General features: G+C 32.9%; 1 protein-coding gene across 1 annotated transcript in view; it reads right to left on the bottom strand.

Moving 5' to 3' along the window:
- The window catches only part of KLHL1 (kelch like family member 1), a 396,676-nt gene that overhangs the window by 248,080 nt on the left and 133,112 nt on the right, over positions 1-15,484 (bottom strand). Inside the window, 1 exon segment of the mRNA XM_032315139.1 lies at positions 14,160-14,342. Coding sequence (XP_032171030.1) covers positions 14,160-14,342 — 183 coding nt within the window.

Below are 15,484 nucleotides of genomic sequence, written 5' to 3'. Positions count from 1 at the left end.
GTAGTACAGGGCACCTGCGTGGTTCAGTCAGTTAAGCATCTGACTTTTGGTTTCAGCTCAGCTCATGACCTCTGGGTCCTGAGATGGAGCCCTGCATCAGGCTCCACACTCAGTGTACAGTCTTCTTAAGATTCTCTCTGCCCCTCCCACCCCGCTCACTCTTTCTCTCTAAAATAAATAAATAAATCTTTTAAAAAATGCAGTACAAAGGTACTCTATCTACCTACCTACCATCTATGTATCTTTGTAGCTATCTATCATCTATCAATCTATTTATTGCTTTATAGATTTTACTTTTCAAAACTGAGTTGGGAAATTTTGTACCACCTTTGATCACAGAGCATCCTTCTATCATTTTAAATACACCCCCCCCATTTAGTTTTCTTCTCTCATTTTCAGTACACATTCTTTCTGTCATATTTAGTTTTCCATCCTTTTGGATGAGAATCCAATTATTTCTGTCTATATACTCATTTTTTAACCACACTATCTACTAAAGACTCTGATTATTTCCCACTGAATTAATGGTGCTTCTATATTGAGAATTTGAGTCCTGAATGTAAACTTATCTATCTCTGAGATTTCTATTGTTTTTGCTTATTTGCCTGCTCTTGTGACAATATAATATTCTTTTCAATGATATGATTCTAAATATGTCTTTATAACCATATGAGACAAGTCCTCCATCTTATTTTTATCTATTAGTGAAGTTTTATTCTTTAAATCTTTAAGTTTGTTAAGTTCTTTGAATAAGTTAAATGGAATTTTAATTAAAAATGTACAGAATTTCTGATTTTGGTGATTTTGGGTATAATTTATAATATAAAGTCATCCAGCACAGAAGTATAAAATATCTCTCCATGTATTCATTATATCCTGTCTGCTTTCTATTCAAATTTTAAAGTTTTCCCTAAAATTGCCTTATATATTCTTGGTTGATTTTTTTCATACTTTAAAGTGTTGTTGGCATTATGTGTAGTAACTTTTTAAAAAATTCTTCTTGTGTTGGTTTTTGTTGGTTTAAAATTCATTAGTTGAATCTTTCATAAATATATCTTTTATCTGGCACATTTACTGAATTATCTTACTAGTTCTTTTGACTCTGCTATTTTTCTTTCTGGGTAGATGTTTATATCACTTGCAAATAATCCCATTTTACATTATTCTTGTTTGTTTTCTATAACTTTTTTTCTGTTGATTTTCTTAAAACCTCATCCAGGGCCTCTAGTCTTCCAGTGGTGTGTTGAAAAGTCACTGTGCCAGGGGGAGAAAATTTCTGTTTTTCTCTGTCTTCAAAGGCACAAATCTAAAGATTCTCCTTTTAGTAAGATACTTGCTGAGTGTATTACTATGTAAATTTACCATGTCAGAAAGTCCCCTTCAGTTTCTAGCTTTATTAACCACTGTTAAAATATATGGGTGTTAAAATTCACAAAAGGCCTTTTATCTTAATCAAAATTATCTTTAGGATTTTCTATTTATAGTCACAAGAGAGATAAATCTATAATTTTCTCTTGTAGTAATTTCTGATCAGACTTTTGCGTTAATATTACATAGCCTCATAAAATGAGGAGGCAACTTCAACTCTTTTTAATTTTGGATAATGATTTATAGAAGAAAGCAATTAATTTTTCCCTTAAGTTGTTGTATAACTTACCTGAAAAAAATATCTTGATTTGACTATTTTGAGAAAAGGTGACATGATCTCATTTTTATTACTTAATAAACTACAAGGATTATTCTTGTGCTCTATGTCTTCATTATCCACTCTTACATTTCACATTTTTAAAGATTTACAGATTTTATCTTGGTTCTAAAATTTATTGGTGTATAGTAATGTATATAACATTACATGTGGCTTTAATTCTACATATATATTCTCTGTTCATTTGGGTGAATTTTTTTATTGTCTTTTTAAAAAAAATCTCACTCATTAACATTTTAACTACATCCTTTTTGCATATTGATGAAAGTTTTTGTTTGTTTTTTTTAAATTAGTTGTTCTTGAGTAGGGATCCAAATTTTTTTTTTTCTGTAAAAAGGCCGATATTACACATTTTAGGCACTGAGGGTCATATATATAGTCCATCACACAGTTCTTTTTCAAAAAATAATTTTCAGTTGATTAAAATTAGAAAAATAACTTTTAGCTCATGATCTATGCAAAATAAGCTACATACCGATTTCACCCCTGAACAGAAGTTTGCTGACTTTGTCCAGAGATTATAATATTGATCTTTAACTAATAGCAGTATCATCAAATAAAATTATACTACCATGAATATTATAAGAGCCTTACAACAGCATAATTCTGTTTACCCAATCCCGGTCAACCAAGAATTTCTTAAAAGAAGATCATATATGTAAAAGTAAAAATTTATTTTATATTTATCCCCTTCTTCACTTTTTCTGGGGCGCTATTCATTTCTGAAGAAGTATACTTCTATCTAGTATCAATAACCTTAAACTGGAAGAAATTTTTTAGTATTGTACTGCAGGTGTGATAATAATAAATTCTCCCAATTTTCATTTACCTATAAAGGTCTTTATTTAGCTGCATTGGAAATATCTTAAAAACTTATTTTCACTTGATATAGAATTCTAGCTTTGGGGACTAGGTAAATAACATTCTATTATGAACTAGACTCCAATGTTTCTAATAGAAAATCAGCTGTTTTAGTATAATTGTTTTCCTGATTTACTATGTCCTTTATATCTAACTGTTGTTACTTTTTTCCCCTCTTTATCTAAGAATTTAACAATTTGATATGCCTAGGTGTGGTTACTTCATATTTATCCTGATTATGGTCTTCTAAGCTTTCTAGAGCCATGAATGGACATTTTTTGATTGAATTCCAAATTTAGACTTCACGTTCTCTTTCTAGGACTCTAATTACATATATGTTTCAGTAACTGACAGTGCTCACAGGTTGTTCAGTCTTAGTTCATCTTCTCTCAATTTTTCTTCTACTCTGTGTTTTACTGTAGATGAATTTTAGTGACTTGAATTTTTCCAAATATTTCCAATATTCCCACTGCTTTATTCATTATATTTATTTTTTCCTGTAGATATTTTAAATTACTTTTCATAGTTGCTTTAGCCCTTTACTGATAATTTTAACACCTGGATCATCTCTAGGTTGTTTCCACTTACTGATTTTACTCTTGACAACGAATTACATTCTTCTGTTTTTCCCACTGTATTGCAATTTTCAGTTGTATAATGGCCTTTAAAAAAAAAAAGTTGAGACTAAGAAAGGAATGCCATTCTCCTCTTTGCTTATTTATATTTCTTCTCTTGTTTATGCCACAGGTTTCTAATAGCTTTAAAGAAAAGATATAAATATTTCACTTTTTGATGATTTTTTGTCATTTTAAGGGGAGTGAAGATTTTTTATGTACTTTTTCCTAGGTGGAGGGGTGCCTAGGTGGCTCAGTGTGTTGGGTGTCCAACTTGATTTCAGCTCAGGTACTGATTTTGGGTCATGGGATCAGTCATACTCCAGTCTGCATGCTCAGTGCTGAGTCTGCGTCTCCCTCTCCCTTCCACCCACCCCATGCATACACTTTCACTCACTCTAAAATGAATAAATAAATAAATAAATCTATCTTTAAATCCTAAGTGGAAATATAAATTTCAAAAACATTGAGTAAAAGTTTTGACAATATATTCTGATTCCAAAAAATAAGAACTGTAAAAAAAAAAAAAAATGCATTGTGGTTAAGAGGTATCTTTTTCAGAGTTGTTTAAATTATAAATTCTGAAACTTCTTTCTGCATAGAATAGATTAAATTAGTACATTCTTAAAGACAATCAGAAAAGGTTACTCATTGATGGAAAATGGTGTTACAAATATGTAAATGGAGACTAAAATAAATCCTATGACTCTGGACTAAAATCAGACATATAAGTGTAAAATTACAGTTCTAAATTTAAAAGCAAAATAGATTCGGCTTGGGTCATGATCTTAGGGTCCTGGGATCAAGCCCCACATCCGGCTCTCTGCTCAGCGGGGAGCCTGCTTCCCTCTCTCTCTCTGCCTGCCTCTCTGCCGGCTTGTGATCTCTCTCTGTCAAATAAATAAATAAAATCTTAAAAAAAAATTAAAAAATTAAAAAATAGAAATACTGTTGGTGCATGTGTATGTACATTAAGGAATCTTTGGGGAAAAAATAGACTACAGGGCTGAAATATGGAAAGCACAAGATGAGCCTAGAACATCTTCTGTTCTTGAAAGCGAGGAAATGTTACAAAGTGATAGGGGATATGTCAAAAGAACCAAATGTGATGTTTACATCTGTAAGCTAAACAACAGTAAACTGTGGACCCACTTTGTTGTTGTTGTTGCTTTAAGATTTAAATTTATTCATTTTAGACAGCAAAAGAGAGCGTATGGGGTGAGGGGAAAGGAGAAGGAGATAGTGTCTCAAGCAGACTCCACACTGAGTGCAGAGCCTGATTTAGGGTATGATCTCACAACCCTGAGATCAGGACCTGAGCTGAACCAAGAATCAGATGCCTAGCCAACTATATCACCCAGGTGCCACAGATGCACTTCTTTCTAAGAACATTGTAAGGGAAAAGAAAGGAATAAAGGTCAACACAGGGCATTTTTATCTAAAAGCTTTCATAGTTTTCAAATCTGGAGATATTGTTTTTCAATTACTTATTTTGTAATAATCTTATTTCTATATAGGTAATCTATAGATTTCTAAGATTTCTACCTATATAGATTTCTATATAGGTAATCTTATTTCTATATAGATGAAGGGCATAGCAAAAGTTAACTTCAACAAAGAGAAACATTCCTTCTTAAAAAAAAAAAAAAGAAACATTTCTTCTTTTAACTGAAAAAAAAATCCTTCAATATATACTTTATGTATGTAAAGAGTACTTTATGGGATCCATGATTTTAGCTACCCTATTAATATTAATGCCTAGGGTGAAAACATGTTGAAAATACTTAAAGTTATCAATTGGTTACACATTTAATTGAGCCATTAGTAACTAAACCTGTTATATCTTTATATTCTCAAAATCTAACAAAATTTTGCAGCCCCAGGTGTCTTCAAATATTTACTACATACCAATTAGATAAATCAGTGTCAAATCAGTTTTATCAAAAGAACTAAATATGATATTATATGCTATGAAAATAAGCTGTCATAAACCAGAGATATATATATTATTCATAGAGCACAACAAGTATACTGATATAAAGTTAACCAGTTTAATCTTACAGACAGAGAGTCTTTATTCATAACAGGGACACATCCACATAGAGAAAAATATGTGACTTGTAGAATTAAATCTTAATTACATGAAATTTTTTCAATCAAGTATAACATGTTATATTCGTTCATTACTAACAGAAGTGCAAACAAGTTAATACTGCATTTAGATTAAGTGACACATGAGATGGAAATTAGATTTTGGAGGAAGGATTTAATGCATAACAAGAAGAAGTATCTTTATATGTATGTATATAAATTCTATTAATGCAAGGAAAGCAAGAGCCGAAAATGCATAAATATGTGAATCATGCAGCCATTCTGGAAAATCTCTCCTTGAGGTCATCACAAATTTATTTTCTGTCAAATCTATTCGACTTTTCTAGCTGTACTCCAATTTATTGGCAGTGTTTGACATTGTTGACCTCCTCCTCTTCTTTAAATCCCCTTTTTAGCTAAGGCAGTGCAGACTCTCTTATCTCAGCTTACCTCTGATTCATTGACTTCTCTCTCTACTCTTATTTCTTGACTCTTTCATTACCCTAGGTTTTTTCTCAGACCTCTAAATTTTTGCTTTAACACTCATTGTTTCAGAATCATCCTGGAGCATAGTCTTAATTATTACCATTATGGTGGTTTTAAATCTTGCCATGTATCTTGAACGCCTATAGAAACTGCTCACCAGATAGCCCAGTAGTATTTCAGGATGCTCTAAACTAAATTCCGAGTCTTCCCTGTGAGATTATTTTTTCATTTTAACCTCTCTGTTACTAAATGGTGCACCACCAACATATTGAACTTTTAGAGTAGATATTAAGAAGTCACTATTTATGTCGCCTTCTCTTTCATTGTCTATATCAAATATGACACAAAATCCATCTTTTCTTTTGTACTGGAATTTGTGTTTACCGTGGTCAGACCCCCTTTATGAGGCACAACTAGGTCCCTAGTGCTCGTGATATCATCTAACTGTTCCCATCTATCCCTTCTCTAGAATCACACTTGGCCCAATAGGAGCTACCTCCCTGGGAGTTTATGTGTTCTGCTCCTCTTAGCTCATCTCTGACCTGCACAACCTCCTCCTACTGTCACCTGTGAGTGGGCCCAATGACAATGGATAATAAATGCAGAGTGCATTCACAGATGACAGTAGGTAGTAGTACTACCTCTTACTAACTTGGGTGAATGTCTTAATTTTTCTATATCTCCAGTTTTTACTCTGTAAGAAAAAGGTGAGGAAAACAAGAATTCCCTTCTCTCCTAGGACACAATTGCTAAGTATATTCAAAGACTGTCCAGCAGGGCCTGCACATAACCAACATAGTGAATGTTAACTAGCATTAGGACCATTATTATTATTATTGACTTAATTATGATATTCTCTTCTTAATTATGATACTCATATAGAAACCTACATGAACTTCTAATTATGCACATGATTTCACATCCAAGTTTCTCTACTGGTTTTCAAAATCTGTCATAATCATTTTGTCCCAATTTTTTTGGCTTAATTTTCCAGGATTTCCAATACAAATGACTCCACTTTAAGTAAGCCAGTACCTCAGAAGTTTCACAAATTCTTTACTCTCTATTTTTCTATATTATTTTCACTATCTGAAATAGCACATGTGGAATGGTGTTATGTTTTATAATCTTTTTGCATCACCAACAAGGAGTAGACTAAGACATACATATTTAATGTGCATTTGTTTTATGCAAGGAAAGATGCTTCATGTACTGCTGAATACCAGTGGTAGGTATAAAGGAGGACATTAAAATGATACTTTAATGATGGGAAAACAAGTGAAACAAAAGTTTTTCAGCTTCTCTTATCTCTCCCTCTCCCAGTTTTATTGAGATATTAACACATATCATTTATTTAAGGTATAAAATGTGATGATTTGATGCACATATATGTTGAAAATGATTATCACAATGTATTTATAATTGTATCCTTTTGGTGAATTGATTCCTTTATCATTATATAATGACCACCTTTGTTTCTTGTTACCATTATGCCTTAAAGTCTATCTTGTCTGATAAAAGTATTACTACCCTTGGTATCTTTTTGTTTCCATTTCCTTGGAATATTTTTCTCCATTCTTTCCTTTTGGAGACTATGTGTGCTCTGAAAGCCTAAGTGAGTGTCTTGTAAGCAGCATAGAGTTGGGTCTTATTTTATAATCCATTCATTCACACTATACCTTTTGATTGGATAATTTAATCCAGTTATATTTAGAATAATTATTGATAGGTAAGTGTGTCCAATGCCACCTAATTGTTTTCTGGCTGTTTTGCAGTTCCCTCACAAAACAACCTATAAATATAAATATAAATATAAATATAAAAGTCTATTTTAAGCTGATAGCAACTTAATCTCAATCACATACAAAAACTACTTTTTTTTTACTCCACACATATTTTGTTTGATGTCACAATTTACCTCTTTGTATACTGTACATCCATTAACTCATGCAATAATTATCTTTAAAATTTTTGTCTTTTTTTTTTTGTCTTCTAATCTCTGTATTAGAGTTACATGATTAACACATTATGACATTACAGTTTTAAATATTTTTTTTTTAGATTTTATTTATTTGACAGACAGAGATCACAAATAGGCAGAGAGGCAGGCAGAGGGAAAGCAGGCTCCCTTCTGAGCAGAGAGCCCTATGTGGGGCTCGATCCCAGAACCCTGGGATCATGACCTGAGCCGAAGGCAGAGGCTTTAACCCACTGAGCCACCCAGCGCCCCTTAAATATTTTGAATTTGACTGTATATTTGGCTTTACAAGTATGGTTTATACTTTCAAGGTTTCATGTTACTAATTCAAGTCCATTCATTTCAGCTTGAAGAACAACTTTCAGCATTTCTTCTAAGGCATGTCTAGTGGTGACATATTTTCTTAGCTCATGATCCTTGCAGCTTTGCATTATTGTCCATGCATTCAAGGAAGTAGGTGGCTCTTCCAGTCTTTACAGACTGACTTTGGCAGGCAAAGTCCTTCACCAGTCCGCCCATCTGAAGATTCTGGGTGGGTCAACTGGTGGTACAAGCTTCCTGTTATAGTCTTTGGATGGTGAGATCTGGTTTTAGGGTCAGCGGGTGGGTGGGCCTGGTACTTTGGTATACATGTGACTAGCCTGGTGCTTGAGTCTTCAGGGGTACCTGGATCTTGGATCACTGGGATGGGTCTGGCACTTGAGTCTGAAGTGACTGGCTTGGGACCTGGACTACATAGGTGGATGTGGGTCTCAGGTACCAGGGTTGAGTTTGGCATCTGTGTCCTTAAAGCCTGATTTGGTCCCGGGATGGTTTGGGAGCCTGCTTTAATCAGAGTCAAGCTGGAAGCTAGGGATACTAGGGATACTGTGTTTACCTTAGTGTCAGAGCAAGCATGGAGTTTGGGGCCTCTGGAGTCAGCCTGTAACCTGGGACCTTGGGAGCTGGCCTGAAGGTTCTTTTATCCGGGCCAGGTTTGCTGTTGGGACAAGTAGAGGCAGCCTCAAATCTAGGTCCTCAAGGGCCAGCATGACACTGGGGTGTGCTAGGGACCATGTGTACATGGAAGTTGGCTTGGTGCTTTGGTGGGTCAAAAGCCTGGATCTCTGGTAGTCAGCCTGGCTGGGCCTAGCAGGAGTCTGGGTTCCTAAGAACTTGCCTGTAGCTGGGTTCCAAGCAAGTGATTGGGAACCTGGGGCCACCAGGAGACCTAGCCATGAAAGAAGGCTGACATTGGGATATGCTGTGAGCCTGAGTTCATGGAAGCCCTCTGGAAGCTGGGTACCATGGGTACTGCCTGGAACTGTGACTATTACATGGGGCCACTGAAGCCAGAAGGCACTGAGAACTTTTTTTTTTTTTTTTTTTTTAATCCTGAAGTTTTTCAGAGCCTTATTAACTATAAAGCTGATTTAAAAAAAAAAAAAATTTTTTTTTTTTTTTTGACAGAGAGAACATAAGCAGGGGGTGGCAGGCAGATGGAGAGGGAGAAGCAGGCTCTCCCACAGAGCATGGAGCCCAATGTGGGGCTCGATCCCAAGACCCTATCATCATGACTGAACCTAAGGCAGCTGCTTAACCAACTAAGCCACCAAGTCACCCTATCAGGCTGACTGAGAGATTTAGGTGGATGTTGGATTTAATAAAATAGAAGAGATTTCTGTCATCACAGAAAATCTATGTAAATAAACTTTCCATCAGTACAGATATAGTACTACTTGTCTACTTCTGAATATTAATATCAAAATTACTTATGAAAGTAATTTTTTTACTGCATTTAATATGTTTTAACTGTTTATTTTAAAATAGGTTTTATTTATTTATTTGAGAAAGAGAGAGAGAGAGAGTGCACAAGTAGGCAAAGGGGCAGAGGGAGAGGGAGAAGCAAACTCTGCTGAACAGGGAGCCTGATGTGGGGCTTGATCCCAAGACCCTGAGATCATGACCTGAGCTGAAGGCAGACACAACTGACTGAGCCACTCATGTTCCCCTAAGTGTTTCTAAATATATCATTTCAATTGCCACTTTTAGCTTCAACTATTTTCATGAAACTAATGCTCAGTAAAAAGTACTAAAATCATATATATGTATCATATATGTACACATATCTATATATATGTGTATTTTTATGCACATAAAATTATAAATAATACTATTTCCAACTCAGAAGATGTTAGCTGTTTAAGATTTTCTCGTTTACTTCTGTAATGCACTTACTCCTAATAATGGCTAGAGAGGGAAAAGACTTTCACAGACTAAATGGTATTTCATTCTATACCTGTGCATTTTAACGAAGTAGGCCCTGAAAACCCTTTAATTCTCCTAGCATTGAAAATTTGGCGGTCCAGGGATGCCTGGGTGGCTCAGTGGGTTAAAGTAGTCTGCCTTCAGCTCAGGTCATAATCACAGGGTCCTGGGATCAAGTCCTGCATCCAGCTCCTTGTTCTGCCTGCTGCTCCCCTGCATGTGCTCTCTCTCTGACAAATGAATAAATAAATAAATAAAATCTTAAAAAAGAAGAAATGAAAAGAAAATTGCCTGTCCAATGATTAAAATTGATCCTGTCAGTCTAATTTTTAGCATCTGACATCCCTGATTACAGGCAGACTACCTAACAAAAATTCCCTATATTTAGTACTCAGGGATTTATATTCAGTTTTTTTGGTACACTTGTTGCTGATCAATTATTCTGGGCCATTTATGGGAAGTTTATATTTATTTTACAATTTCTCTGAAAACATAAAGCACAGACAAATTCAGAATTTTGATTATTTTCCATGACAAAAATGTATTAACATGTCATCTCTCCATAACATATTACTAGCTTTTTAGAACTAACTTACTTAAATATATGCTTAGCAGTAATTGAATGTATCTATATAAACATTACATTTCATAAATACATTGATAGTTATGACTTATATCAGGTTAAAAACATATATAAAATATAACCAGAACAAAAACAAAGGGTTTTATGGAGAGCCCTTTAATAGTCATAATCTATTAACTTAAGTAGGGATTGATTTGAAAGGTTTGAATGATGAGATAATAATAAGAAATTAAATATACATTACTTTATGAATGAATATTTAGTGAGTGCTTATAAGATTAGCTTTCAGTGTCTTTCCTAAAGGAGCAGTAGATCTTAATGTAAATTGCTTCTTTTTTTCATTATTTGAAATTATTATAATAGCCCCATGTTCCAGTGCTAATGATTGTAACATCATATATATTTTGCCCAAAGGCAATACTCATCTGTGCTAATCAAAATATAACAAAATAAGTAAAATCCATTTGTTTGTTACTGGTGCTAAGATGATTATTTATTTATAGCAAAGAACTGATTTTGCATAAATTATTAGCATTTTACTGTGCAAAAGTGTAAATAAGGACATACAATGTAACTGTGATTACTAAAAACAGCACTTGCCTTTTCCCCATGCCCCATAAATATTTTCCCACATATTAGTTAATGTATGTTTAACTTAGAATCATAAGTACATAAATTACTTATAAAATAGTACTAAAGTCTTAAGTCATGATGTAAAGAAAATATAAATTCTTATTTGCATGAATTTAGCAGATAGCCTTAGGCTAAAATTTTTCTTATCACATTTAAGGAAAGTATAGATGTTGACAATAATTACTCGCTGTAATGTCTGCTAACTACATAAAATATTTAAACGTTCAAATTTATATGTGTAAAAGTAACAATTACCCAGACATTTTAGGATAATCTAAAGTAACAAGCAAGTTTATTTCTTAGTCATCTTGATTATTATAAAATAACTTGTATAATTAAGTTATTTAGAAAATAATATTAAAAATCTAGATAAAAAGAATAACAAAGAAAACAATGTAGAATATAATTAACATGAGAGAATTGTTCAGTATACTGATTAAAAATACTTCAAATGAGAAATATTAAATTACTACCAATATAAGGCTATAAAATAAGATTATGTAAATTACATGAAACACTGCTCTTTTAAAATATTAATGAGCATTTGATGTGCTAATATACTTTTGAGTTGATTGAGTCCCTCTGTCTTTTTACACACACACACACACACACACACACACACACACGCACACATAATTATTTAACCAATTTATAAGTTAAATGAGGTAAATTTATTTACACTCTCAAATTAAGAATATCTTTTACAATAGAATTTTTAACTAGATGCTATTAAGATGAGATTTCAGGATAATTTGCATATTTGCCACAAATATTACAACATTGAATATCTCAATAATAATGACTATTTGTTAATGGCTTTCTGCCGATAATAATGCACTGTCATAGAAATATTTGAAAATGCAGGTGGATAGTATATTATTAGAATTGTTGCCATAGTTAACTGATGTTTTGAACCCTACTAGACCTACATTAGTTTTTCAATGTTAAATGTTCCCTCCTATGCATTTCTTGTGTATCAAATTCACTTTCACATTTTAATATTGCTATCATAACAGAAATATAGCTTAATTCTTCAGGAATGTTTTTAATAGTTAGCACTTAGATGTACATACACTATCTAAATAATAAAATTTAAATTAAAAAAACATATAGGAAAGAGGAGTACACTGAAAATATTTTTTATATGTTGATAACTTACACTTTCTACCAATTCACTAGCATTAATAATAATAACATACATCAGGGTAGTCTAAGGCTATTTGCCTATATATTCAACTATTTAAAATAATAAAATAATAAGTATCAAAATTAAATTATTTTCTCAATTGTAATTTCAAAATAAAAAATAGAAAAACAAGTAAAAAATCAAATTTAATGAATTTTCATAAGTGAAGTAGTCAGAAATTAATGCACAAAATAATTGGATGTTTAGTTCTTGTAACCTAGAATTATAAATCATAAATACATAAGGGATGTTTAAAAGCATATTATTTTTCAAATATATTGGACCATAAGAATCATATTAGTATGTTATAAATTTTTTTAAATTAATAAATGCAAAATAAAGATGTCAACATGAAATACTTTTTTTAACTTATTTATTGAAGAGAGAGAGAAAACACAGGAGAAGGGTATGGGGCAGAGGGAGAAGGAGACTCCCTGCTGAGCAGGGAGCCTGTCAAAGGGCTGGATGCAGGGACTCCAGAATCAGGACCTGAGCCAAAGGCAGGCTTAGCCACTGAGCCACCCAGGCGCCCCAACATGAAATACTTTAAATTTCCTAGTTGAAACAAATCATATATACCCAAGAAAACCAAATTTTTTTTAATTGTGGCAGAAACATATATCTCATTTCAGATCTTAAGTACATTCTCCTAGGTTAAAATGGATTTCCACTTAGTGTTTATCAAGACTAGGTAGAGGAAGTTTCATTTTTGAGGTATTTATATTTGCTTTATTTATGAAAAGAGATTACTTAAAATGGCACTGTAATTCTTCCCACAAAAGAAATAAGGAGTAAAAGAAAAATAATTCAAGCTCCCTTAAAAATATAGATTCTCAACTACTATAAATAAATGTAGCTATGATCATTTGACAAAACTTAGTAGGATACATTTGTGATTTAGAATTCTGCCAATTTACCTGTATGCTTCATTATTCTTTGCATTTAAATAATAGCATTATGAAAAATGGCATGTGTTAATAGATGGAATAGCAAGTTGTTCTTGATGTTCTTATTGGAAAATCTTAACTTTGATTCTCAGTGATTTTTTGATCATCTAATCTCTGAGCCTGACAACATTTGATAGCATAACAGTCACTTAATGAATAAACACATGGGAACACACAGACAAAATATTTTTATAATAAAGTATCATGCATATCATATTTATTATATGATAGATTACCTGGAAATTCAAAACAAAATATCAAAGTCAAAATATTTCAAATTGCATTTGAACCCCCTTCTTTCTTCTATGAATCAAAGGCCTGAAATATTGAGTCCTTTAACATAGGGATCAGCAAATTATGGCCTATAGACCAAATCTGGCCTGCTGCCTATTGCATAACCCACAAGCTAAGAACAGATGTTACATTTCTAATGGTGGGAAAAATTAAAGGATGAATATATTCCATGACATGTGAAAAGTATATGAAATTCAAATCCCAGTACCCATTTTGGGGTGTCTATGTGGCTCAGTTGTTAAGTGTCTGCCTTGGGCTCAGGTCATGGTCCCAGGATCCTGGGATTGAGCCCTGCACCTGACTCCCTGCTTAGCAGGGACACTGCTACTCCCTCTCCCACTCTCCTGGCTTGTATTCCCTCTCTTGCTGCCTCTTTCTGTGTCATATAAATAAAAATCTTTTAAAAATGTAAAGTTTTATCGTGCCACAAAGAATGGATTATTAATTCTCTAATCATAGAAGGTTTTACACTCTATATACCAGACCATCACTTCTAAACATATCCATTTATCCAATAAAGACAGGTTACTGTACCTGTGTGCAGGTATTTTTCGGTTCCCGACAATCAGGATAACATCACAGAGTTGTTGTTGTTTCAAGTAACTTTCCATTTTTCTGAAGGTTTGCTCAGCATGGTGAACAGCCTGATAGAATTCTTCAGAGCTACTGGAGTCCATATCACTTTGAGGGGTCAATGAGTGGCTAGTTGCTGTCAGCCTACAAATCACACACAAAAAAGATGGTGTTTATAAAGTGCTAGGAATTGTCCAAAACAATACAGAATTTTAGAATTTTATGGGGAAAATCAGTGCATGTCTTCTTAGGTTAACCATTATTAATGTAAGTCAGAAAAATCTATTTTGGGTGAAATAATTTGCTCTAGGAAGCAACAAATGAATTATTAATTATCTTTTTTTCTAGTTTAAAAATGATTTAAAAGATGGGTTATCTATATTTAGTAGGATATTAAGTTTAAAAACCTGAGAAAGTAACAGAAATAGTAAATTACTAACATGCCTCTTCTAAAATTGATTACTAATAAAAAGTTAATTTAATCCATTTGAAATTGAGGTGGATCATCTAATTATACTATTCTAAATTACGATTCCTGTGAGGTTATATAAATGTTCCTTTACAGAAGTAGGTGATTTTCATGATAAGAAATTATGAGACATGGTTTGTAAAAAAGATTGGCAACAAATTAAAAAGTAAATTATTGAGTTTCATATTCCATACCCAACTAATTTAAAAAATATGTAAAACATAGGAGCTCAGTACTAACAAATATTTTAACCATATATATGAATGTATATGCGATAAATTTTAAAATTTTGAAACATTCATGATACTTAAGTTTGGCTATTAAATCCATTACTATCATAGACTGTTTCACAATGAAGGCTTTAAAATACCATACTGTATATTAAGGAGAAGACTCTAAATATATGCATGATAGGCCAGAAGAATGAATCAAGTATTCTGATGCCATGCTAATTAAATCCTTATAACTTTAAAAATTAAAATGAATTAGATATATAACAATAATAGTGAAGTAGCTTATTTTAAGACAGAAAGTATGGAGAATTACTCTTCTAATCACAGGGCAGTAACTTGTAGCTGACTAAGCCCTTCACTGAGAACACCAGGAAAAAATGTTACATATGCTATCAAAATAACTAAATGAATTTAATAATAGCTACTAAGACAACCAGGACTTGAAAGACCAAGATCTTAGAATAAAGAAAAAATCATGGAAGTCAGCTCAAAATTCTACACTGCTTCTTCTTTCCCTCTAAAGGTATTTACTAATTATAAGCAGCGCAAGGTGAGAATCTGAGAAACTCAGCTTAATGCCACAG

This window comes from Mustela erminea, chromosome 15 (genome assembly GCF_009829155.1).
Source record: "Mustela erminea isolate mMusErm1 chromosome 15, mMusErm1.Pri, whole genome shotgun sequence".
Classification (NCBI taxonomy): domain Eukaryota; kingdom Metazoa; phylum Chordata; class Mammalia; order Carnivora; family Mustelidae; genus Mustela; species Mustela erminea.
This window is presented reverse-complemented; position numbering and strand designations above follow the sequence as displayed.